Source organism: Anomaloglossus baeobatrachus, chromosome 5, assembly GCF_048569485.1.
Source record: "Anomaloglossus baeobatrachus isolate aAnoBae1 chromosome 5, aAnoBae1.hap1, whole genome shotgun sequence".
Lineage (NCBI taxonomy): Eukaryota > Metazoa > Chordata > Amphibia > Anura > Aromobatidae > Anomaloglossus > Anomaloglossus baeobatrachus.
Genome location: NC_134357.1, coordinates 469,290,201 through 469,317,190, shown reverse-complemented (window position 1 = coordinate 469,317,190; position 26,990 = coordinate 469,290,201). Strand labels below are relative to the sequence as shown.

Sequence of the window (26,990 nt, the reverse complement as noted above, 5' to 3'; positions counted from 1 at the left end):
CTTACCAAATACTCAACATGTGAATGTGGCCTTAGGGTAAGGATTCACTTGTGCTTTTATAAGGTCACATTTACATGTTGAGTTTTTTACCTCAGTATTTGTAAGGCTATGTCGCACGTTGCGTTTTTTTCCGCGTTTCTGCAGCGTTTTTAGCAGCAGCGTTTTTGCGCTAAAACGCATGCGTTTTTGATTGCCAGCAAAGTCTATGGGAAAAGCAGAAATCCTGTCTGCACTTTGCTTTTTTTTCTGCAGCGTTTAATTTGCATATTTGTGGTCAAAAACCATGCTGAAAAAGAAGCAGCATGTCAGTTGTTTTTGTCATTTCTGCAGCGTTTCCTTAACATTGGAGTCAATGAGAAACGGCAAAATGCAACCAAAAGCACAATTCCTGCGTTTTTCATGCTTTTTACCTGCTTTTCCACTGCGTTTTTGGATCCAAAAACGCATGCTTTTCTGGTCAAAAATTAATGGGTTCTAATGTTCCTTTACACACACACAATAACCGAAAATTTAAATGTTAATAAATTAGAAACTTCACCTATTTTTCTTATAAAATGTGCATAACCACTATTTTTCCATTAAAATTGATAATTTCCCATATAGTTTTATTAAAAGTTAATTTTATACTTTTTTTCTCTTTTTTCATTCTTTTTGACTAATTCAACTTTATTTCTCAGTGTCTTGATCTAAAAAACGCATCTGCAGAAACGCAGGTGAAAACGCAGGTAAAAAGCGCTAAAAACGCACTAAAAATGCGGTAAAAACGCATGCGTTTTTAGCACTAAAAAATGGTCAAAAGCCATTTGGTCAAAAACCAAGGGAAGGAAAACGTGCAGAATAAACTGCAGGTACTCCGACGCAACGTGCGCACATAGCCTAAGACAAAACCAGGAGTGGGTGATAAATCCAGAAGTGGTGCCCGTGTTTCTATTATACTTTTCCTCTGATTGTTCTGCTCCAGGTTTTGGGCAAAAATACTGAGGTAAAAAACTCATCAAATACTCAATGTCTGCATGTGGCCTAAAACCTCAATCACGTGGCAGTATTTGGTCATCCATATGTGTGAATTACTAAATACTCACTAGTGTAAAATAAAGAGGATTTGATAATCTGAATATGTAAAACTATCTTTGGAAGAGGATTTCTTTTCTTTATCTAGGAAAAAATAATAATTAAACTTTCCCTCAACACGAGGGAGAGAAAAATCTGTTTAATTGCCGCTTGCATTTACAGAGGACGTCTGCCAAGAAAAGTGCAGAATTCCAACTAATTGAGGCTGAGGGGGTTGGAGAAGAATCACATGTAACCTCTGCTGATGGGTCATCAGAGAACTACTAGAAAACTACTAGAAAAGTGTCTGACGGCCAGCGTGTACTTAACAATCACCATTACTACCGTATCATCTAGAGTCATCCTCATATCAAGCTGTACAGTTAGCTGCTAATTCAGGGTGAATATCAACAAAGTTGTAAATGGAGTATGCTGGGGTTTTATCAGGAGTTAAAAAAAACATGCGTTTTCAAGCAGAAATGGCTTTAGAAACTCATTTTTTGGGAGGTTTTGTAGGATTTTTTTCTTTTCCTGAAGCAGTTTTGGGGCATGCGCACACAACATCTTTTTCAGGTGGATTCCTGAAACTGCTGCTAAAGATGAACCTGGTGCACAGCAATGTAAAAATGACATTGCTGTGCGCATCTTCAGTCTTTTCTTACTTCCTTTAACAGCATCAATATTTGAAAACCATATAGTGGTGTAAACAATCAGCACGCTCATTTTCTCAGGTGGAAGGAAGTTGTTCACTAGTCATAATTTAAATATCAGAAAAAAGCCTGCTGCAAAAATTATGGGAAAACTACAAAACTTTGCCTCAGGCCTCTTTCATGCGTCCGTGCAAAACACATTTTTTGCACAGCCGTGGTGTAGGTGCGTATGTGTGTGCGTGTGTCCGTGTGTGTGTTCAGTGTGTGCTATATGTGTGACATCCGCATAGCACACGGACAGCATGAGTTGGTATACTTACCTGTCCATGGTGCTGCTGTCTCCAGCACTGCTGCTGCTTCAGGTCCAAGGTGCAGTGAATATGTGAAGAGCAAAATGAGCGGGCGTCGGAAGCAAGTGACAACAGTGCTAGAGACAGCAGTACTGGAGACAGACAAGTATAGAAAAGCATTTTATTTCACAGACGTGTTTTCTCCAGTACGTGTCAAACTGATGCTACAGTGCGACACCCATGCTGCAGGAGAAAAATGGGACATGTCGTGTAGAACACACGTATACTCCAGATGGACACACGGTCCACGTGAAAACACGCACGTGTGCGCAAATCCATTGATTTTAATGGGTCTACGTGTGCCCGGGTCTCCGGTACATGTGAAAATGGACATCACACATACCACAGACACGGATGTGTGAAGGAGGCCTAGGAAAACTTTATCAGGTCCATTGGGAGAATAAAGACGTCGTATGTACATACGCATGAAGAGATTTTCCCTAAGTGTTCTTTGCAGCCTTTTAATTTGACAGTACCTATTTTGGAGAGGTTTCCTTGAGGATCCCCCCAGAAGTTTTCCAAAACCTCTTTAGAAAAAAAATTAAAATAAATAATATCTAAAAAAAGTATCATATAAACAATTGGATTTTCCATATGTGGGCTTATGTGCACACGACGTCTTAAATACAAAGGCGGAAGTGCCAGAGTTTTCTTCACAGAGCCGCTTTGCTTGTTTCTTGAAGTGGCTCCACCAGCATCTTTGCACTCGCTCCTGTCTTTTGCCTAAATTTTCTATTATAAAACGTGGACTGCTTCGTTTGTAAAAATGAACATGTTGCTTCTTTTAACTGCTCCAAGATTTCCGAATCCTGAAGCTGTTAAAAGAAGTAACCAAATAGTGAGCGTGTTGTTTTGACATTGCTGTTGAGTTTCTGCGGAGTTTTTCAGGCGGTTTGCGAGCGAAATACTCCTGAAAAAGACAATGTGCAGACATGAGTTTGAAAAGTTTTCTAAGAGTTTTTAAAGCAGTTTTTGAGGTGGAATCTGAAGAGCTTTTCGGCTTAAGATCTGGGGAAAAATAAAGTCCTTCAAAATAGTCCTGACATAATTTTACATAGGTTTTCTGTCCAGTGTTTCCAAGTGTAAAGTGACAGGCGCTCCCATGAGTACTTGCCCTGTTAGACAGATCTGCCATTTAGGACTCTGGTAAAGCTGGAATGGCGACCCATTGTAATTTCCCATGGAATTATTCCCTAAAACAATGGGTTATGTCTGGAGACATTTCATAGCGGCCCAAATCAGGAATGCGGCATTCGAAGAAGAAGGAACCAGCGACTCCAGAGCGGGCAGAACAAGAAGCGTGTCCACCAGTTAGAAGACCAATAACAGCTGAATGTTCCAGCCCGTGACCTCGGGTGACCCAGCCTCCCTGCAGACTCTGGATGCATCTCACTAAGCTTTTATGTGCCAGTATCTGCAGCTAATAATCTGATTACTGTTCCATAACGGAGTCATGGCTTCCCCAAACCTTCCAGCATAATGTCAGCGAACACAACGCCTGAGCGGCTGCGATGCTGGCTGTACATAGATAACAAATCTGGGGGTGTTTATTGGGCCACAAAGTGCAAGCAAACTGAATGCACCCCTTACACAAGGGATGAGCCAAATTCCCACATCATAAGGTCTTTCCATCCTGCTCAAACGGAGGGTTTGCTAAAATGTATCAGTAAGGCTAAGTTCACACATCCTGTGTTTTCAATCCGTCAGGTCCGTCAGCAACGGATCAGTCATTTTCAAGATGTCAACTGATGCAACTGATGTGTTTTTCACAGGATTCCTTTCACAGGAATCCTGTGAAAAAACTGATCAGTTGCGTCCGTTACATCCGCTGTGCGTCCGTTTTTTGACGGATCAGTCATGATCCGTCTGTGTTTGGGACAGCCCAGTGGGCGTGCCAAACATGCTGGGCATGCTCAGTAGAGCATGACGGAATCCTGCGCAGGATTCCGTTGTAAGACGGATTACAACGGAATCCTGCACCATAGACATGCATTACAAGCTTGGCGGATCGCGACGGATTCCTGCGCGGTGCGTTGTTTTCAACGGCCCGAAAAACGTTACATTCTGCGTTGCTACCCGCTCGGCGGTCAGTCAAAAACGACGGACCGCGACGCAGCGGATGCAACGCAGGGTCATCAGTCGCAATCCGTCACTAATAGAAGTCTATGGGGAAATACAGGATTCCTGCAAAATATTTTGCAGGTTACCGTAATTCCCCAAGGCGACGGATTGTGACTGATGCAAAACACAGGATGTGTGAACTTAGCCTAAAGAGAAACTATATCAGCTAAGAATCGAGACTATATTTACAGAGCTGCTTGAACTGGAAAGAATTGTAACAAACACACAGCAGTGTTTTCAACTAAGGCTAAGTTCACACATCCTGTGTTTTGCATCAGTCACAATCCGTCGCCTTGGGGAATTACGGTACCCTGCAAAATTTTTTGCAGGAATCCTGTATTTCCCCATAGACTTATATTAGCGACGGATTGCGACTGATGACCCTGCGTTGCATCCGCTGCGTCGCGGTCCGTCGTTTTTGACTGACCGCTGAACGGGGAGCAACGCAGAATGTAACGTTTTTCGGGCCGTCAAAATTAACGCGCCGCGCAGGAATCCGTCGCCATCCGCCACACTTGCAATGTATGTCTATGGTGCAGGATTCCGTTGTAATCCGTCTTACAACGGAATCCTGCGCAGGATTCCGTCATGCTCTACTGAGCATGCCCAGCATGCTTGGCACGCCCACTGGGCTGTCCCAAACACAGACGGATCATGACTGATCCGTCAAAAAACGGACGCACAGCGGATGTAACGGACGCAACTGATCGGTTTTTTCACAGGATTCCTGTGAAAGGAATCCTGTGAAAAACACATCAGTTGCATCAGTTGACATCTTGAAAATGACTGATCCGTTGCTGACGGACCTGACGGATTGAAAACACAGGATGTGTGAACTTAGCCTAAATGATACAAAGTTTCCATACACTGACAGCAAGGGAAGATGTTGAAAATGGTTTGAGACTGAAAAACAAAGGCGGAGGGGGGAATTTACTGACGCTTTATGGTTTAATAATTTATGAAACTTAGGGTCACACGACTTGTAAATTTAATCATCCGAGAGAATCGGGCTGAATGCAAATGACACTGATCAAACTCTGGTCAGAGTGTCAGCTTAGTGCGGTCAGAGTCTGTTAGATGTGAGAAACAGAGAAAACACTGAGGAGAAGAGGAGAAGATGGAGAACAAAATTTCTCCATCTTCTCCAGTGTGCGGAAACTGGACTGCATTTAGATAGCATCTGAGTGCAATCCGATGATAATCGGATCAAACTTGGAGTATGCAGCGATTGTTTTCCTTGGATCGGCTCTGACGTGAGCGGCCCCATAGAATAACATTAGACTGAGTGTGATCCAATGTTTTGTCGGATCACACACTCCAATATACTCCAACTTGTGGTGTAAGGTATAGTTAAAATGTGTGGGGGATTCAATTGGTCCTTCCCAAGCTGACTAAGGCCGCATTCACACATCAGTTTTTCATGCACGAGTGCTATCTGTTTTTTTTTACAGATCGCATTTGTACCTGGTAGTCTTTGGGGCTGTTCACATGTCTAATGCCTTCCTCAGACCAGGTGGTCCATGCAAAATCATGGAGACCTGTTCAATATTGATTGGATCAAAATCGGCAATGCAAGTCTAGGAGTCTGTTTAAAGAAAAAAATCATGAAGCACTCTGAAGGCATCTGAATATGGTTCAGTTTTCATGGACTTCTAGATAGGAAAATAATAGAGAATCTTTTTTTTCCCAAGTACAAGAAAACTGATGGCATTCGCACCAAACTCTTATCAAACTGTCATTGGAAAAAATTGGTCTGTTTTTCTTGTACATAAAGAAAACAGACATCTGAATGAAGTCAACGCCATATTCACTTTTGGAAATGTGCCAAGAGCAGCACAAGATTGACGAAAGTCACTCAATTTTTGTGCAAAACTGATGTGCTAAAATCTGCAACTATGAGAAATACAAAAAACCCCCAAAATAATCCGTAAAGTCTAACATGCACATTGCGGCACACTATTTTCTTCGGTTATTCGCATTCTTTCATTTTTTAACCTATACGATCACGCATCTAATTTTTCAGTGAGTATACATATAAACCCAATTTTTAGTTACAAGTGAAAAGGTTTTGGTACCGTGTTAACCAGTTGAAAAATTATTGAACGTTCTCAGTGAGAGGAACAAAATTATAATCTTGTGAAGAGGTATCACAAGATTATAATTTTGTTCCTCTCACTGAGAACATTCAATAGGTTTACGTATAATCCCAAAAACACTTTAAACTGCTTGTTCAACTGTTTTTCTTGTTTTTTTTTTTAAATAACATTGAATGTATTTTTGGAACTATTTTTGCAAATAGGTTTTGTTAAAAGTTTTGTACCGTTTGCCTTTTGTAGCTTCTTTGTTGAATTGTTTATTGTTGGCTGCAGAATGAGTTAACCGGCTAGGATGGTCCGACAGGGAGTTTGTAACTCTTATCTATGCTCTTCTGAGCTCACCTTACTGTACAGATCACATAAAAGGGGTTGTCCACTACTTTTTTAATTAATTTATTTATTTTTTTTAATGGCCTATCCTTAGCATCCAAGAACTTACGGATTTCGCCAGTAACAGTCGCACCCCCACCAGACATTTCCGAGGCACCCCCACAATCAGATATTGATTTGTGTGCCAAAGTATAGTCCATCTATAAGAAAAAGTTGTGTACAACCCCTTTAAATGTGCTGTAGCAGCTTAGACACATTCTCCTTTTCCAATTCTAAAATATTTGTCATGGCAGAGATGAAGACACAGAATGTTTGATTCGAGCTAATAAAGACCCAGAACAAAATAAGAATTAGGGTTCCCCTCCTCAGTGCATAAAAATGTTCATGGACGTAGAAGGAAAATGGATATATGATGTAAAATAAATCTGGGAATTATCAGTGCAGCACCTGTGGATGCGATCGATGGGTTCAACATCTCCATCTAGTCCCCAACATCTGCCACTGACACCAAATCCTAAAATTCCATTTCTTATGGGATAATAAGGTGTGGAACAGCAAGAAGATCTAAAGTGAATTAGTGGGGGTCCGGGATCAGGGGAGCGCTGCAGAGAATAGTGTCAACCGCGTCCAGTCTGATCGGTTAAACAGATCTGGAGCCTCTTAATGGTTTTACAGGCCGCTATCCGACTATCAAACAACGTGTCCTACGTTTCTCCTGCCAGATAAAACCTTCTTGGGCATCAGTAACATTCCTGAGCACGAGTCAGGAAATAATTCTGTGAAATCATGTGCAAAGTCGACCGAGGAACGTTTCCCGATGGAATCGATTCAAGATAAATTATTTATAGAAGGACGTTTGGAGGTCAAATGTTTAAAGGAGAAAAAAAAACGAGAGTAACTCAAAAAAGGAAGATCAGAAAGTGCCAAAATTTTATATACTGCTGTCGACGTAAAGGTCTTATTGTTTTAGATTTTAAGAAGTCTTTTTGCATTTCTGGAGGATTTAGGATAGAAGCAAAAGAAAAGAAAAATCAACGATTTTTCAGGTGTGAAGAAAACTCAGGAATATCAGATAAAAGCCATAGAACACTATATGTGCAGACAATGTCTTTTTCAGGCGGGTATGCGCCGTATCGCTGGTCATATGTTCAGTCTTTTGAGCATCTTTTAACTGCTATAAAAAGTCACCTAAGCATTCTTCAGGCATTTTCCGCTTGGAAGCTACTCACTAGTTTATACAAAAATGGTACTAAAAACAAACAGGAGGCAAAAAGATGTGGCAAAGAAACAACTGAAAGGGTGGAAAAAAAGAAGCTGAGTTCATATGTCCTGTAATCATCCATTAGAACGGATCATGCATAGATCTGTTGGCAAAAGGATTTCTGCTGGATGTTTCTTTTTAAACATTGGAGTCTATGGATCCGTTAATGGATTGCTATTTATCTTCCATTTGTAACGGATCCTGTAAGAAAAAAAATGTCCAATGTTAAAAAACGGATCCAGCAGACATCGGTTATTTAAAAACGGACAAAAAGTTGTGTTTGGAGAACTTTTTTCCCAACGAACCTCTGCAGGATAAGTTCTGACGGATGGTTACATGACATGTGAACTGAGCCTAAAAGACGCCAACTCACTCCTGAAAAACTCGGCGAGTTAGGGTTTGTCTAAAAGACTTTGTGTGCACATACACACGGGACTATGTACCCACGGATATATCCGCATGTACGTCCGCAGGTTTCCGGCAGCTGATCCCTGGAATCAGCAGCTATACATAGCTGCAGGATTCCAGCGAAATACGGAAGCTGCGGTAAACCTGCGGACATTCGTGCGACTTACCTGCGGAAGTCCCGGCCTCTTTCTCCATAGTGGAGGGCCGGGAATTTCGCAGGTATTTCCGCAGAAATAATTGACATGCAGTTATGTGCAGCTGCGGGACATCTGCAACATGTTCCGCAGCCGTACATACCGCAGCATGGACACAGACACTCCCCATGTCCCATAGGATAACATGGGGAGTGTCTGTACTTGCTAAAACCTTTGGATTTATCTAGAAAATCCAGATAAATCCGCAAGTTTTCCGCGGCAAAATCCATAGTACATAGTCCTGTGAGCACATAGCCTTAGGGTGTGCTCCTAGGTGTCATATCTGCGGCATAAAAACCTTGAGAAAATCTGCAGCGGGTTTGTGGAGAATGTACATATTCTCAGTCACATTTCAACTTTTGAAATCGATGGTAGAAGAAACAGTCATGTGTCGAATCTGCAATGTGTGAATGAGCTTTCTAGAAAGCTCGTCCGCAGCGACAGCACTATAAAACAATGCGAATATGTAAAAAATCAGCTGTATATTTGCACCTTGAGATCTTACAAACTCTTTAGCCAGTTTCACACATTTGACTTTCATGGTTCGAGATGGACTATGATTTCCGCAAGTCTCCTAACCCGAAATCAACAACTTCACTAGAATATATGACTCTGAAAGTCAGATGTGAGAAACAGGCCTTACAGGGGCTATGTCACATAAATGTGATGCTAATCAAGGTGCTGCAATGAATTGGGCACTATATACCAATCTACAGCCTCTGTTGCAACCAAAATAAAGTTCTAGGGTGGTTACCCAGGAGGCATGTCACAAATGCTTCTGATACGTGAGGATGGGCTAATAATAAAGAAGTTGTAAATGCTAATAGAACAAAGGGATTCCCACCAGATCAGTATAATCAGCCCATAAAATATTCTGTACTGCTGTGAGCATTTATATAATACATAGTGAAGAGCGAGCACTACCATGCTCTGTACCTGAAAACAAGCAGATCGGATACTGACGGGCTCGACTTGAATACTGAGCATAATGGAAGTCATCGGGAAACTTGAGCATTTTCAAGAAGAGCCCATCCGAGAGTCCAACCTGCTTATTTCGAGTACCGAGCATAGTAGTGCACTCACTCATCACTGATAATAAACTCTGGGGCGAGCCCAAGAGGTAAGAGGGCCTACTTCTATCTCCAACGCAGCAAGCAACATCTATCACAAACACATAAAGGGGTGCATTATCATGAGCTACTGAACTGCATAGGGACCATATACTGTTCTCACCCAGGGTGTATCCACCCCTGAATAAACTAGTAACATTGAAAAAGTATTTTTGCTGACTAGTTTAACCAAACCAATAGCCAAAAACACAGCACCATTCACAATATGTAACATCCAGCTACTAAAATACAGAAAACGTACACCATCGGAACAGTTCTGCTCTAGATACTGTTCTAAGCTTCCATATTGCACAGCTGACTATCCTGCTAGAAATGTGGCTACCTTCCCGGAAATGAAGACCTCAATTGCAACACATATGATCACACTTCGAAGCCCAACATCCCCCAGACCGATTGTGCCCACAATCGCCCACTTTGCCCCAGTCCGAAGACTGATGCCAGTGCACACACTTACCCGTTATGTCATCAGGAGACGTGGAGTGACCGTGAGAAGGGTTGAATTTCAGGTTGTCAGAGCAGCCACTGGTCACAGACAGGCTCTGTGATATCACTAGATCTAGCATTTCCTTGTACCTGCAAGAGACGGAGCACGGGATAATTTATTCCACTCTGCATGACTAATGATCGTTCCCGCTGCCATATAAATATTAAAAACACAAACACCTAAATCTCATTTTCTATTTAAATTTCATAAAATAACATTTGCTGGATATATTCCACCTAAGAGAATGCGGCATGTAAATGAGGGAAGAAGCGGCTCCTCCGAGACCGCACATGTTTGATTGCCGTTTGTCTCATTTATGTCGTTTATCATCAGAAAATGACTTTTTGGTCTCCTGTTAATAAAACGCCGCCACATGCAAAATCCGGGAGGTAAATGTGACAAGCCCCACTCCTCTCAGTTACTTCATCCAGGGCCCCAGACGGCTTTAATGCAACATTAATGAGAGAGCAGAATACATGGTATTAGGGGCTTCTTATCTCAAGAGCTCTGACAGGAACTACAAACCCTAGCGGTCCCGCTATTTATGAGCTTCATTCTGCTTTTGCACATATTTTTTTGGGATCTAACTTTCATTCAGTCTTGGTCTGTGTGACTATTTTTATCATCAATGTGGCCTTCCTTCTTTTTCTATGCAAAAAAACCCAAAAAAACACAAGCTTCTTCTCCCCATTAAACATATAAAATTAAGTTCCCAAAATGAATTTCTGGTGAGTTTTTGACACTGCGTATTTTGGGTGCACAAAGAACACAATATATTAGGCCACATGAACACATTGAGTATTTGAGGAGTCTTTTACCTCAGTATTTGAAAGCCAAAACCAAGAGTGGGTAAAAAAATACAGAAGTGGTGCCCGTGTTTCTATTATACTTTTCGTCTGATTGTCCCATTCCTGGTTTTGGCTACAAAATACTAAGGTAATTAGTGTTATTAGTTAGTGGCCTTCAGCTTAGTCTCAAGCCTTGGTGACTTGATGGATGAACTCTCTGTAGGAAGATCGATCTTGTTCTCGCCTAGATAGGTCCACCAGGGTCTTCCCCGCATTTATCTTGAATGTATAAAGCCATGGGGTTGCTGCTCTCTCTCTATTTTCCTTCATCATTCTATTCTTCCGACCATGATGTCCTTCTGCAGTTATTGCTCTCTTCGTATGATGCGTCCAAAGTAGGCAAATCGTAGCCTGGTGATCCCTGCTTTGAGTTGCATGTCTGGCTTGATTTATTACAAAAATGATTTGTTTGTTCTTCTTGCCACTCATGGTATTGATAACATCCTTCTCCAGCACCACATTTCAAAGGTGTTGATTCTTCTGTTTTGTGTCTTTATCGTCCAGGTTTCACATTGGTATTTCACACAGAAAAGACCAAACTATGTAGGAGTCATGCCTTAGTCACCATTGAAATGTTCCTTGATTTGAGGAACTTGTCCAGTGACTTCATTGTTGATTTGTCCATAGCTATTCTCCTATTGACTTCCGGTCTTGTCGCTGCATCTTGAGTGATCATTTATCCGAGAAGGTTTAAGTCTTATATAATTTCCAGTTCGTCACCGTCCATCTCAATTAAGTCCCCGTCGTACCTATACCATTGCCTTCAAAGTTCACCAAATACTCATGGTGTGCAAGTGGCCTTACAGTTCCAGCAAAGAGGATGGGATTTACAGAAATCTCCGGCCCACTGTGCTTCTCTTCTTCTCAGTGTAAATTGACCTGAGTTGTGTGTTTCAAATCCGCAACACGTCAATTTCTCTTGTGGTTACGCAGAGTTTTGTGTGTGGATTTTCCAAAAGGAATCGTATTAGAAAAATGGAAAATCCAGTGGTAAAAAGCGCACATGCTGCTGAAATGAATTAAAAAGACATGTAATTTATACACAAGTATACATCAGTGAAAAACATGAATCGAACATCTACACAAAAAAGGACGTCTGAATGATACCAGTGAAGATTTGGTTGGTATTTTGCATCCAGTTGGCCGGCACCCACTGCGTAAAAGCGATACCAGTAGTAATCATGTCACTGATTCTCCAGGGATGAAGAGTTTGGGGTGATAAACACGTAAACCGTCTAATATGTGTAATTATGATCTAACATAAGACAAATGATGGACACAATGCCACATTCTCCTCACAGGCCAGACACGTTAATAGATAACATGAGAAATCTGCAGCTAATTACCAGAACGGGGGACAAACACACAGGATCCGGGCTGCAGACAGGGCTGAGCTGGCACACGGAGCGCAGATCCTCCACCATTTGCTAGGCCTGTCGTCACTCACATACCCCTGAGGCATGGACGTTTAGGGAAAGCATGACCACTCTTAAAAGCCCCGTTTCAGAACAATGTCAGGGAGCGGAACCCAAGAGATGACAGCTGGAGGTGGAGGGAGGGCTACTGGGCACACATCAAAGCTCTGCTCTACTGCGAAAAATGCATCAAAAGCATATGGATTCCCCAAGTCAGCAGCTCCAGAGAATACTCCCGAATTGTGGCCTACTGACTCCACCCAGGGCATGGTACCCCCCAGGCCGACAGAAGCCGGAGACCCCCCATCAGCTACTCACAGGATTATTATTAAAAACTTCTACGAGGAGAGAAGCCGTACCACATCATAAACACGGTATGCTAACAGGTGGCAGCTCGTCATGTATCCTGGGTTATAAACGACATAAAAAATAGTGAAAATCTATGAGGCTGTAATACAACCATACAGTAACTGGATTCTGCGAATATTTTGTTACATCCTGATCCGATCCACAAAGAGCAGCTAAAGCCACGTCCATTTCAGAGCCGCCCTAATGTCTCAAAGAAAGGGTTAACAAGGTTCTCCGCTTGCCTCACATACGGAACATATTCCAATATGTTTTTGGAATAATTCTAGAAACAAGCAATTTGGGCTCGCTCCAGACAATGTATAGACAGGGCTGCAGTCAGGAAATGGTGGGAGACGCTGCCTTCCTGGATTACTTCAATGACTTCTGAGCCTTTCCTTGGCTGACGGAGGACGGACGTCTGAGACGGTCAGAGGGGACAGTGGCTGCAGAGTAGGTTTTTGTTTTTTACCATTGGGGGCAATGAAAGTATCCTTGCGAGATCTGATCAGACATTTTCTAGTTTGTTGGGTGAAAAAAAAATAAAAGTTTGATTGACGGGAAAATGGTTCAAGTTCAAAACAAACAAAGATGTATAAAGTGGTAAAACAAATGAAGCTGTTTCTAATAGACAGATCCGTCTGGCAAGAGAAAGAAATCCAGAAAGTGTTTACTTTAGATCAATGCAGCAGCAAGGTGGTCAGGATCAGCAGATGCATTACCCCTAGCACTAAAGCAAGGGAGCGGCCCCATACCGCTAGACCAGACGTACTGTCCCATACCGCTAGAGAAGGCGTGCTGCCCCATACCAACTGACCACGCGTGTGGCCCCATACCACTAAAGAAGAAAGCTAGAGCAGACGTATTACACCAGACTGTAGTAGCACTGGAGCAGGCACGGCGCAGCACTCCGCCAGAGCAGGCACGGCACAAAACTCCGCCAGAGCAGGCACGGCGCTGCACTCCGCCAGAGCAGGCACGGCGCTGCACTCCGCCAGAGCAGGCTCGTCGCTGCACTCCGCCAGAGCAGGCACGGCGCTGCACTCCGCCAGAGCAGGCACGGCGCTGCACTCCGCCAGAGCAGGCACGGCGCTGCACTCCGCCAGAGCAGGCACGGCGCTGCACTCCGCCAGAGCAGACACAGCAGTGCTAGAGCAGAAGCGCAGCATTGTACTGTCAGAGCAAACGTAGGATTGTTCCACCAGAGCAGATGTACAGCATCGCACCGCCAAAGCAGGCACACAGGAGAGCAGTCTAAAAGCAGAAGCTCAGCATGGCAACATGAGAGCAGGTGCACCACACACAACTATCACATTAATACTAATAGGGTGGTAAATACTACAGCCGGCGTCTATGATACGCAGGCCTCAGAAAGCTTTTATATGAAACAACTATTATGTTCATGTACCGATATCAGGAAGTCACTGCGGCCTCAGGCTACAAACTCCCCCAATCCGCTGGGAGTCCCGGTCCGCACACATTGTTTTGTTTACGCTACATCTTCGCTCTGCTAACTTAATTTGTCGGCCCCCACAGCCGAGAGACTCAGTAAGAGCTCCAAATTCTGCTGAACTTAGAAGCATTCAGTAAAAAGCCTCTCATTCAACATCCACCCCCAGCAACCAGAAAACGTGGAAAACCAGGTGGAAAGGGAACAGATGCTCGAAAAATATTTACTTCCTTTAATTGCATTATTGTTCTGGGATTTCATTAGTCGCCGGGTGATTGATCATTTTCCTTTTACTGCTGATTCTGTTTAGTTTTGTGATTCAGAAAACACCATCAGGGGCCGACCAAACTCCCTCTCTGCCTCCTGTTAGGTTATAAAAAGTAGAAAAAAGCACCTTGACGGTAGGCATTAGTAAAAGGAATGGGCGAGGATGCACTCCATCAAACGAACAGAGGATTTCAGGAGTCCACAACCAATGAAGCCTTGATTGTCAGCCACTTATATTAGCATGCGGTCCCTGGGAACCGACACACGGGAATAATTTGTTTATACCTATGTTGTGGCACTAACCCTCATTCTGTAAAAAACTGTGATACAAGCATGTCTGATGCCTCAGCAGATAAAGGACGGTGAGGGCGCAGGGGGGAAGGGAGAAACTAAGACGGAAGCCATTAAGGTGAGGATGAATGGATGAGATATTATGTTTTACAGATCCTGAAGTTATCATCTGTTATTGCTTAGTCTGCAAATATGAGAAGCCGGTAATTCGAAGATAAAAATAGAAAGTAATATTACAGGTATCAGCGGATATCAAACATCATAACCGCCAATGGCAGCTGCCCAGACGGAGGAGTCACAATCAAAGTGGCTGCCAGTACTACGTCCCTTACATAATTCTTCAGTTTTGCATGCAAAATGTGATAACACATTCAGGTAAGCTTCTGTAGTTTAAAGAAAAGCTTTTCTGGGTACAAATTGGTCTGGGAACATTTGCCATAGTGGAGCGGGTGTCACCTATATTCTATATTTGCCAGAAATAGAAAAACCGCATACACAAAACATTACTAAAGGCTACTTTACACGCTGCGATATCGGTCCCGATATCGCTAGCGTGGGTACCCGCCCCCATCTGTTGTGCGACACGGGCAAATCACTGCCCGTGCCGCACAACATCGCGCAGACCCGTCACACATACTTACCTGCCCCGGCGACGTCGCTGTAACCGGCGAACCGCCTCCTTTCTAAGGGGGCGGTCCGTGCGGCGTCACAGCGACGTCACTGAGCGGCCGCCCAATAGAAGCGGAGGGGCGGAGATGAGTGGCCGGAACATCCCGCCCACCTCCTTCCTTCCTCATAGCGGCCGGGACGCAGGTAAGGAGAGGTTCCTCGTTCCTGCGGCGTCACACATAGCGATGTGTGCTGCTGCAGGAGCGACGAACTACATAGTTACTGCTGCAGTAACGATAATCGAGAATGGACCCCCATGTCACCGATGAGCGATTTTGCACGTTTTTGCAACGATGCAAAATCGCTCATCGGTGTCACACGCAGCAACATCGCTAATGCGGCCGGATGTGCGTCACAAATTCCGTGACCCCAACGACTCCACATTAGCGATGTCGCAGTGTGTAAAGCCCCCTTAAGAGTAAGAGGTTGACTGATGATCTCGTATTTTACAATGCAGATAGAAGATGCAGTATACAAAAGCAGGATAAAACCTTTTTCCAATAAATTTCAATTAAATTTGTAGTAACTCCTGAAGAAGCATTAGCGAAACGCTTGATGGATGACGAGGTGGGGGATGCACAGAATCTGTCAGCACATGGAGACTCCGAGTCTGCATTGATTTGTTACTATTGCTGAGCACATAGTTTGATTTCAGCTTGTTCTCCATACAGTACCGACCAAAAGTTTGGACACATCTTCTCATCTCTAGAACAACTGTTAAGAGGAGACTTTGTGCAGCAGGCCTTCATGGTAAATAGCTGCTAGTAAACCACTGCTAAGGACAGGCAACAAGCAGAAGAGACTTGTTTGGGCTAAAGAACACAAGGAATGGGCATTAGACCAGTGGAAATCTGTGCTTTGGTCTGATGAGTCCAAATTTGAGATCTTTGGATCTAACCACCGTGTCTTTGTAGAAAAAGTGAACGGATGGACTCTACATGGCTGGTTCCCACCGTGAAGCATGGAGGAGGAGGTGTGATGGTGTGGGGGTGCTTTGCTGGTGACACTGTTGGGGATTTATTCAAAACTGAAGGCATACAGAACCAGCATGGCTACCACAGCATCTTGCTATTCCATCCGGTTTGCATTTAGTTGGACCATCATTTATTTTTCAACAGGAGAATGACCCCAAACACACCTCCAGGCTGTGTAAGGGCTATTTGACTAAGAAGGAGAGTGATGGGGTGCTACGCCAGATGACCTGGTCTCCACAGTCACCAGACCTGAACCCAATCGGGATGTTTTGGGGTAAGCTGGACCGCAGAGTGAAGGCAAAAGGGCCAACAAGTGCTAAGCATCTCTGGGAACTCCTTCAAGACTGTTGGAAAACCATTTTCGGTGACTACCTCTTGAAGCTCATCAGAAAATGCCAAGAGTGTGTAAAGTAGTAATGAAAGCAAAAGGTGGCTATTTTGAAGAACCTAGAATATAAGACATATTTTCAGTTGTTTCACACTTTAAGTATTTAATTCCACATGTGTTAATTCATAGTTTTGATGCCTTCAATGTGAATCTACAATTATCGGAGTCCTGAAAATAAAAAAAACTCTTTGAATGAGGTGTGTCCAAACGTTTGATCTGTACTGTATATGTTGCTGTGCTGACAAGTACTCCTGTGCACGTCACTATTTCTTATGTGATATTATGCACATTATTGAGGTCTACACTATTTATTAATTGACATGGTTCTAGAGATCATCTCTTCGAGCTGTTCTCCTCCACCCGTCTGTGTTCAGTCATTCCTTATTCAATAAAGAGTAAATATTCTATTAATCCTATAGAGATTTGTTTCCTATAGATTATTATAGGCAATTTAATTCCTATAGGTGCTTTAAATTTGTAGTTTTGTGACTATTTCTCCAATGTTTTCTGACACAATATATATCTATATGATGACACTATATCAGTGCACATACTAACACTGTAAGACCATTGGCGAACACTGACAGAAGAGGGCCCCTATGCTTCTCAATGTCCCACAAACCGGCCCCATGTCTTAATTCCCCTCTATATACTTCTTCCAACACGTTGCTTTCTTTTGTTTTCTATTACCATAAAATAGTTTACTTAATTTGGCTAGGTAAGCAAATCAGTGGGCGATTAGTCAAGGGGACGTTTTCGTTCCACGGAATAATTGTCCATTATGAGTACAGAGTACAGAGCCCTCGAGCATGGTAGTGCTCGCTCATCACTAGTTACGGTTACAGAGCACCCATGCATGGTAGTGCCCCTCATTACTAGTTATGAGTACTGAGCACCCGAGCATAGTAGTGCTCGCTCATCACTAGTTACGAGTACAAAGCACCTGAGCATGGTAGTGGTCACTCATTACTAGTTACGAGTACAGGGCACCCGAGCATGGTAGTGCCCACTCAATGCTAGTTACGAGTACAGGGCACCTGAGCATAGTAGTACTCACTTGTCACTCGTTACAATTACAGTGCACCCAAGCATAGTAGTGCTCACTCATTACTAGTTACGAGTACAGGGCACCCGAGCATGGTAGTGCCCACTCAATACTAGTTACGAGTACAGGGAACCTGAGCATGGTAGTGCTCACTTGTCACTAGTTACAATTACAGTGCACCCAAGCTTAGTAGTGCTCGCTCATCACTAGTTACGATTACAGAGCATCCATGCATGGTAGTGCCCACTTATTACTAGTTACGAGTACCAACCACCTGAGCATGGTAGTGCTCATGTGACGCCATGGACAAGTCAGGGGTCACAGGTAATTACACCACCACACCCTACACCCCGGTTAGGTACATCGGAGCCAGACACAAAACCCTTGTTGCCTTCCTCCAGGGGCTGATGTCCACACCAGGGGGTGGGCCAGGCGGTTGGCCCCACCCACCGAGAAGTTCACAGTCCTGGAGGCGGGAAAAGCAGGCAGTTAAGCTAGGGAAGTGAAGGAGTGAAGAGATTAGTTTGAGAAGTGAGAGTGAGAGGAAGGAAAAGTGTGGTACAGGAGCAACAATCTGACTGCGTCTGGGTGTGTGCCCCGGGCGAGACAGCAAGATTGGCAGACGGCGGTGACCGTCTGCAGGAGTGGCCTATCGGAGTTGCCGTAAGGACTGTTGACGGGCGGTGGCCCGGCGGTACCGGACCGGTACACAAGGAGAATCCAGCACCATTGGCAGGGGCTTTTCGGACCCCGGCAAGGCTTGGAGTCGCCGTGAATTTGCCGAATCCGTCAGTGAAGGGGACCTCCTGGGTTTCCAAACAACTAAGTCCTGATTGAAGGCAACAGTCCAACTGAGTGACAGAGACACCGCCACCGCCAAGGCATCAGTTTCTCAGGGTCAGCGCCTGCGGGCAAAAAGGGGCTCCTCCGGCCCATATCCAAGCCGGGGAGCGGGTTACCGGTGGGAACCCATTGGAACCAACAGCAGGACTAGGTGCAGGGAAAGGACAGTCACCGTTAACCTGCCGGGGAAAAGCAACAGCAGCCATCCGTGGGACCCGTCTTTCCAGCCGTGTGTTTTACCGTGAACTGTGTCATCGTCTCAGGCTGAGTGAGTACCACCGTGCCGTGCGGCACAGCGCTGCCCCCGCGACCCTGCACCTCACCAGGCCCCGCAACCCGCCTGCCATCACCCATCCTTACCCCATCACCGGGCCCCGGGACAACCAACCCCCTACCCACGGAGGGGAGAACTAACAACTCAGCTGCTCCCTGTCACCGCTCCCGGGATCCCCGTCCAGAGCAGCGGTGGTGTCCACCATATCACCACAACCGTGGGTGGCGTCACGGACAATCAATCCCCAAAACCAAAACCCCCTTTCACTCACGGGTGAGGAGCGCTGCTCGAGTCCCCGGGATCCGGCACACTGCTCGAGCCACCACCGAGCAGCAGCAGCAGCCGGACCCGAGCAGTGGGAGAGCGCGGCGTCCCCTCCTCCGCCCGCGACAACTTGGCGTCACAAACAGGATCCTACCGCTCTGCCGTTTGGTAGAGGTGCGCCTTGTTACCGCCGGAGGTGTCCGGCCGAAAAATTTCTGAAGCCGCCATCTTTGGCACGGAAAGTTCCCGCTCGAGCGTGTCCTCGAGTAGTGGAGGCGTGAAGGCCAAAACCCCGCCCCGATAGAGGAGGAGCCAGAAAGAGGCTAAGGGGGACGGAAACAAGATGTCTGCGCCCGACGAAGCCGCTGGAGGAGCGGCGGACGCAGCCGCTGGAGCACCCGTAAATGGGAATGGGCCTGCCCAGGTCCCGGCCGCGTTGGCGGGGGGCACCGCGGCCTCAGCTCTCGCTCAGGTGATGCCGTTCTCTTTGCCCTATGTACCCGGAGCTGCCTGGCTACTGCAGTACGATAGGAAACCGGATGCCTTGCAGGTTTTCCGGAAGAAGCCTAGTCCGCTGCTGGAATTGTACCCCCTGACTGATAAGCAACGTGCAGCGCTAGTGCTGGGGCAGCTAACCGGCGCGGCTGAGCAAGAGGCGGAGACCTGGCCCGAGGGGGACCGGTCCTCTGTAGCCACCATCTTTGAGAAGCTGCAGACCGTGTTTGAGCCCCGTACCGGGGCGGAGTTGCGGATGCAGTTCTATCAATGCCGGCAACGGCCCGCAGACAGCATTCGAGACTATGCCCTGCGCCTGCAAACCGCACTCCGCACACTGAAGCGGGTGGACACCATCAACAGTGTGGACAGTAACAAAATGTTAAGTGAGCAGTTTGTGCAGGGGATGAGGTCCTCCGAGGACCGCAAACAGCTTCGGCTGTGGGCCCTGGAACACCCTGATGTGGACTTTGCCGTATTGATGGAACGGGCCATCAAAGCTTTACAACCCCCCGCACTCGAAGCTCCTGAGCCCGTCCCGTGGCCGGTGGAGACTGCTCCCGTTGTGGTGGCCCCTACCCCCTCAGCACCTCCAGTGCCTGCCACCCCAAGCGGAATGATGGAAGAGCTTGCTGCTCAAGTTCGCCGCATGGATGGGGACCTCGCTAAGATTCTTGCCGCACTCCAGCCTCCCACCAGATCCCAGGCCCCGGTGAAGATGCAGCTCGCCGACAGCCCTGAGGATGTTCCCTGGATGCAGCGGAGAAGGGCTAATGATTCGCGGAACAGACCCCCGATCTGTTACAAGTGCAGCAAACCCGGCCATTACTTCCGACAGTGCCCGTTAAACGAGCAACCCCTGGGGCCACGGGCCAATCCTCAGGAGTAGAACCCCATGGCCCTCCAGACTGGCGGGACCGGTATATCTGGGCCCGGCCCATCATCCCTGTGGTTGTGGACGGCATACCGGTTATGGCTCTCTTGGACACTGGATCACAGGTAACCACCATACCATACACATTGTATCAACGGTATTGGGGGACAGACGAGCTGGCTCCCCCAGATACTAGTATAACACTGATTGCTGCTGATGGACTCCCATTGACCCAGGTGGGATACAAACAGGTGGCCATGACCGTGGGGTGAGCTGAACTGCAACACCAGGGTATGATTGTGATAATGAATGAACCCAGCGATCATAACCCGAAGATAGTGCTAGGAACCAATGTGATGGAGCACTGTATGAGTGATGTGTTGACCCTACTGCAGCAGCTGGCCGCCACGGCGGCGGGGAGCCGACAGAGAGCTGTGCAGCGTGAGATCCGAGCCTTGATGTACCGCCAACATGTGAACTCGACAGGAGGAGAGATTGGTGGGGTGAGAGTAATGGATGTTGCCCCGTTGATTGTGCCTCCCAGGAGCGAGATGATGATTTGGTGTAGGGCAGCAGTAGGGCCCCAGAGGCGTGACTACCCCGCCATGATGGAGCCCATGCCCTCCGAGCACTGGCCCACAGTAATGGCCGCCCAAGGGGTGGTAGATCTAAAGAAGGGGAGAGTGCCTGTGAGGGTGCTGAACTGTGGGGAGGAAGAAGTCAGGCTTCCCTGGTATGCTACACTTGCCAAGTTGCTCACTCTGGATCCCCACGCCATCCGCGAGACAGTTCCCCCAACCTCACCACCAACTGCCAGCACTCACCCGCCCCAAGGGGAGTTAGATGAGCGGCACCGACAGTTACATGTAGGCACTGACAATACCCCTACACATCCCAAAGTAGGGGTATACCGGGTGGTACGGGAGTATGAGCAAGTTTTTAGCAAACATCCCCTAGACTTTGGGCAGATTAGAGGGGTCCAACACCATATCCCCACCGGTGAACACCCCCCTATCAAAGAGAGGTACAGGCCTATTCCCCCTGCACACTACCAATGTGCCAAGGACATGTTGAGGAACATGAAAGAGGCAGGGGTTATCAGGGACAGCTGTAGTCCCTGGGCCGCCCCGTTGGTACTGGTTAAGAAGAAGGACGGCACCATGCGGATGTGTGTGGATTACCGGAAGATTAACCAGATAACGCATAAAGATGCTTACCCACTGCCCCGTATTGAAGAGTCCTTGGCCGCACTGAGAACCGTGAACTACTTCTCTACCCTCGACCTCACCAGCGGGTACTGGCAAGTGGCCGTGGCACCCGAGGACCGGGAGAAAACTGCCTTCACCACCCCAATGGGGCTCTGTGAATTCAATAGTATGCCGTTTGGGCTGTGCAACGCCCCTGGAACCTTCCAACGGCTGATGGAATGCTGTCTAGGGCATCTGAATTTCGAGACCGTCCTGTTATACCTGGATGATGTGATTGTGTACTCCCAGATGTATAAAGCCCACCTGGAGCACCTGGCCGAGGTGTTCGCGTCCCTTGCCAAATACGGGATGAAGTTGAAGCCCTCCAAGTGTCATCTGCTGAAACCCAGAGTGCAGTACCTGGGGCATGTGTTTGCTGCAGAAGGTGTCCCCCCGACCCCGAGAAGATCACTGCCATCCAAGACTGGCCGAGACCAACCACAGTGAGGGAAGTAAGGCAGTTTCTGGGTCTGGTGGGGTACTACCGTCGCTTCATCAAAGGGTACACGAAGATGCCTGCCCCCATGCAAGACCTCCTCGTGGGACAGACCAAAGGTGGTAGACCCCTCGGAGCCCCGCTGGTGTGGAAAGAGAGGCATGAGGAATCCTTCCGCCAGCTGAAAGCGGCCTTGACCGGGGAGGAGATCCTAGCGTATCCTGATTACAGCCACCCGTTCATCCTCTACACCGATGCCAGCAATGTGGGCTTGGGGGCAGTCTTATCCCAGGTCCAAGACGGGAAGGAAAAAGTGATTGCTTACGCTAGCCGAAAGCTCCGACCGACTGAAAGGAATCCTGAGAATTACAGCTCTTTCAAGCTTGAGCTCCTGGCGCTGGTGTGGGCTATCACCGAGCGGTTCCGCCATTACCTGGCCGCAGCAAAATTCACCGCTTTCACGGATAACAATCCGCTGACCCACCTGGACACGGCCAAGTTGGGCGCGTTAGAACAGCGGTGGGTGGCCAGGCTAGCCAACTACAACTTCACCATCAAATACAGGGCCGGTCGTGCCAACGTTAATGCTGATGCACTCTCTCGGATGCCCCACTTGTCGGAAGAAGGGTGCGAGGAGGATGACCTCGAAGAGATCGAGTTGCCTGCATTTCACCAGCCACCAACTGAGAAGGTGCATGTCCACCAGCAAAGGGCGAACCTGGACCCGCTGCCCAGTCAGGAGTGGCAGGAAGCTCAAAACCAGCGCCCACTGTCCGCCTAGTCAAGATCCTAGTGGAGCAAGGCGCTGCTGGAATAGACCCTGCCGCCCCAGCTGAAGCCCAACGCCTGTGGAAAGAACGGACCCAGCTATATCTACATCAAGGGAAGTTGTACCGTGAGCTGATTAACCCAAAGACTCATGAGAAAATCCGCCAGTTGGTGATTCCCCAAGCTAATGTGCCCACCGTTCTACAGGCATACCATGATGGTGCCGGACACTTCGGATGGAAGAAACTTGAAATGCTGTTGAGAGAGCGGTTCTATTGGAGCGGGATGCGGGAGTCTGTAGAGGCCTGGTGCCGAGAGTGCGGCCCGTGCACAGTGAGAAGGAAGGACGAGGCCAGCCAGAAGGCGCCCCTGCACCCGATCGTTACACATCAACCGCTGGAGCTGGTCGCCCTGGACCATGTAAAGCTCACCCCCAGTCGAAGTGGGTACACCTACGCTCTCACCATAGTAGACCACTATTCAAGGTTCATGGTGGTTGTTCCAGTAAAAGACCTAACTGGCCGTACCGCCGCTAGAGCGTTACAGGCTTATTTCTGTCGACCACATGGATACCCTGAGAAGGTGCTTACTGATCAGTCGTTGGCCACGGTTTCCCGGGACCATCTGAAGAGGTGCCCACCAGCATTGAGGGCAGCGGCTGAAGTTCCGGTTCCTAAACCGGCAGAGAGGGCAAAAGAGGTAATCCACACTGTGATGGGTGACTTCTCAGCGGACTGGCCTACACAGAATGGCGCGGTGATTCTTCCAGTGATACTGTTCCCACAACCCGTGGATGAAGAAGTGATGGAGGCGGTCAACCGTGAGCCAGTGCCAGTGCCCAGGGATGAACCTGTGCCCAGCTCCCCTATGCCTCAGCCTGCCCCATACGATGACAGGGAAGAGGAACTGATTGTTTCCTCTCCCCCGCTGCCCGTCACCACTGACACCAGACCCCGGAGGTCCACTCGTCCCAACCTAGGTAGACCCCCACTTAGGTACAGGGAAACTGTTCATTAAAAGGGGGGGAAGAGTGTGTCTGTGTTGTTAAGTTGAAAAGTTTGAAAGTTTTGCTAAAGATGATAAAAGAATGATAAGTAATGAAACCGAAGAAAGTTACCTGATTGACAGCTGATTGAAACCGGTCGTTGCCGGCACCGTTGTCCCTGTGGGGACCGTTTGAAAAGTTTTTACATAGAAACTACTATGAACAAGCCCGAGAACTTGCAGGGCAACCACAAACTGGTGAAATGTAAATAATGTTGTTGTTGCAGCTTCCACCGTTGCCGCCTCCGGAGAGGCAGATTGGAGGAAGGGCCCGCAGTGGAGCAGGCTGGGGCCCAGCCACCACCGGAACCGGTGGTAATCCTCTGGGGGTTTCAGGGGTTCCCCATGGACGTGGGTCCCCTGAAAAGGACAGAACCCACTCGGGCAACTTGTGCAGGACTGGGGTCAAGGGGTGCTGCCCATTTGTTTAGGGGCAGCATCAGGGCCAGGTTGCTTGGGTGGGAGAGAGCGGAAGCCGTAACCGTTTTGAAACCGTTGAAACCGTTTAAGTAAGAGTACCTCCCGATGTGGGAAGAAGTTATTATAAATGTATTGTGTGTTACCGTTATCTTTTTATATCTTTACAGTTAAAGAAAAATAAAACCGGTGTTGGACGGGCAGCCCGCGGACGGTCTGCATTTTGCTAAGGGGGAATGTGACGCCCTGGACAAGTCAGGGGTCACAGGTAATTACACCACCACACCCTACACCCCGGTTAGGTACATTGGAGCCAGACACAAAACCCTTGTTGCCTTCCTCCAGGGGCTGATGTCCACACCAGGGGGGTGGGCCAGGCGGTTGGCCCCGCCCACCGAGGAGTTCACAGTCCTGGAGGCGGGAAAAGCAGGCAGTTAAGCTAGGGAAGTGAAGGAGTGAAGAGATTAGTTTGAGAAGTGAGAGTGAGAGGAAGGAAAAGTGTGGTACAGGAGCAACAATCTGACTGCGTCCGGGTGTGTGCCCCGGGCGAGACAGCAAGATTGGCAGACGGAGGTGACCGTCTGCAGGAGTGGCCTATCGGAGTTGCCGTAAGGACCGTGGACGGGCGGTGGCCCGGCGGTACCGGACCGGTACACAAGGAGAAGCCAGCACCATTGGCAGGGGCTTTTCTGACCCCGGCAAGGCTTGGAGTCACCGTGAATTTGACGAATCCGTCAGTGAAGGGGACCTCCTGGGTTTCCAAACAACTAAGTCCCGATTGAAGGCAACAGTCCAACCGAGTGAGAGAGACACCGCCACCGCCAAGGCATCAGTTTCTCAGGGCCAGCGCCTGCGGGCAAAAAGGGGCTCCTCTGGCCCATATCCAAGCCGGGGAGCGGGTTACCGGTGGGAACCCATTGGAACCAACAGCAGGACTAGGTGCAGGGAAAGGACAGTCACCGTTAACCTGCCGGGGAAAAGCAACAGCAGCCGTCCGTGGGACCCGTCTTTCCAGCCGTGTGTTTTAACGTGAACTGTGTCATCATCTCAGGCTGAGTGAGTACCACCGTGCCGTGCGGCACAGCGCCGCCCCCGCGACCCTGCACCTCACCAGGCCCCGCAACCCGCCTGCCATCACCCATCCTTACACCATCACCGGGACAACCAACCCCCTACCCACGGAGGGGAGAACTAACAACTCAGCTGCTCCCTGTCACAGCTCCCGGGATCCCCGTCCAGAGCAGCGGTGGTGTCAACCATATCACCACAACCGTGGGTGGCGTCACGGACAATCAATCCCCAAAACCAAAACCCCCTTTCACTCACGGGCGAGGAGCGCCACTCGAGTCCCCGGGATCCGGCACACCGCTCGAGCCACCACCGAGCAGCAGCAGCAGCCGGACCCGAGCAGTGGGAGAGCATGGCGTCCCCTCCTCCGCCCGCGACACTCACTCATTACTAGTTACAAGTACCGAGTGTCCAAGGATAGTAGTGGTCGCTCTACTGAGCACCTGAGCATGGTAGTGGTCGCTCATCACTAGTTACGAGTACCGAACACCCGAGCATGGTAGTGCTAGTGTGGGGGGCCTGCTCATCACTGGTTATGATTATCGAGCACTTGAGCATGATAGTGCTCGCTCATTACTAGTTACAAGTACTGAGCACCCGAGCATGTAGTGCTCGCTCATCACTAGTTACCAGTACACTAGTTACCAGTACCGAGAACCCAAGCATGGTAGTGGTCGCTCATCGCTAGTTACAAATATTGATCACCCGAGCATGTTAGTGCCCGCTCATCACTAGTTACGAGTACAGAGCACCCGAGCATGGTAGTGCTCACTCATCACTAATAATAACCTCACTAATAGCAGCCAAGGCTGTAAGTGTGTGGATTTCTGCACATGACACTCATACTCTATACTGAATAAACCCAGATGTTTGGAATATTTTGTTTCCATTTTTCATCATTTGCATATCAGTAATCTGTCTCTATCCTGTGATTTCCATAATTCAATGACTTTTCCTTTTTGGTGCTGCAAATTCAATGTTGAGAAATGTATATAAATATTATTGATACTTTATTCTCCTCCTCAAATTAACATGCATTATAACTGTGCGGATAATGAAGGTGAAGCAGATCCAAGAAATCGGATGTTAGAGAGTAGACACTGATCAGATATCCATCTTGGCCTGCTGCTTTTCTGTATATACGTTGCCTATCATCTCCCAGACATAGCACACAGCCTGCCGTCCATCTTCTTACCCAGTGTTTCTCAACTCCAGTTCTCAAGACCCACCAACAGATCATGTTTTCAGGTTTTCCTCAATCAGGTGTTCAGGATTTCCTTAATGTTGCACAGGTGATGGAATTATTCCCTGTCTAATATTGAGGAAAACCTGAAAGCATGATCTGTTGGTGGGTCTTGAGGACTGGAGTTGAGAAACATTGCTACAGCTTGCACCAGGCAGCTCAGTCATAGAACTATGGGTCCAGCCTCCCATCCATTGCTCCTTGCTTATTAAACTTGCCTTCCCCTCCGAAAAGTCTAAGCAGCCGGTCAT

General features: G+C 47.5%; 1 protein-coding gene across 1 annotated transcript in view; it reads right to left on the bottom strand.

The window, feature by feature from the left end:
• The window catches only part of EYA2 (EYA transcriptional coactivator and phosphatase 2), a 196,089-nt gene that overhangs the window by 94,305 nt on the left and 74,794 nt on the right, over nt 1–26,990 (bottom strand). The window contains exon 2 of the mRNA XM_075347860.1: nt 10,045–10,163. Within this exon, the coding sequence (XP_075203975.1) occupies nt 10,045–10,153 (109 nt within the window). The 5' untranslated portion in view covers nt 10,154–10,163. The remainder of the gene's footprint in view (nt 1–10,044; nt 10,164–26,990) is intronic.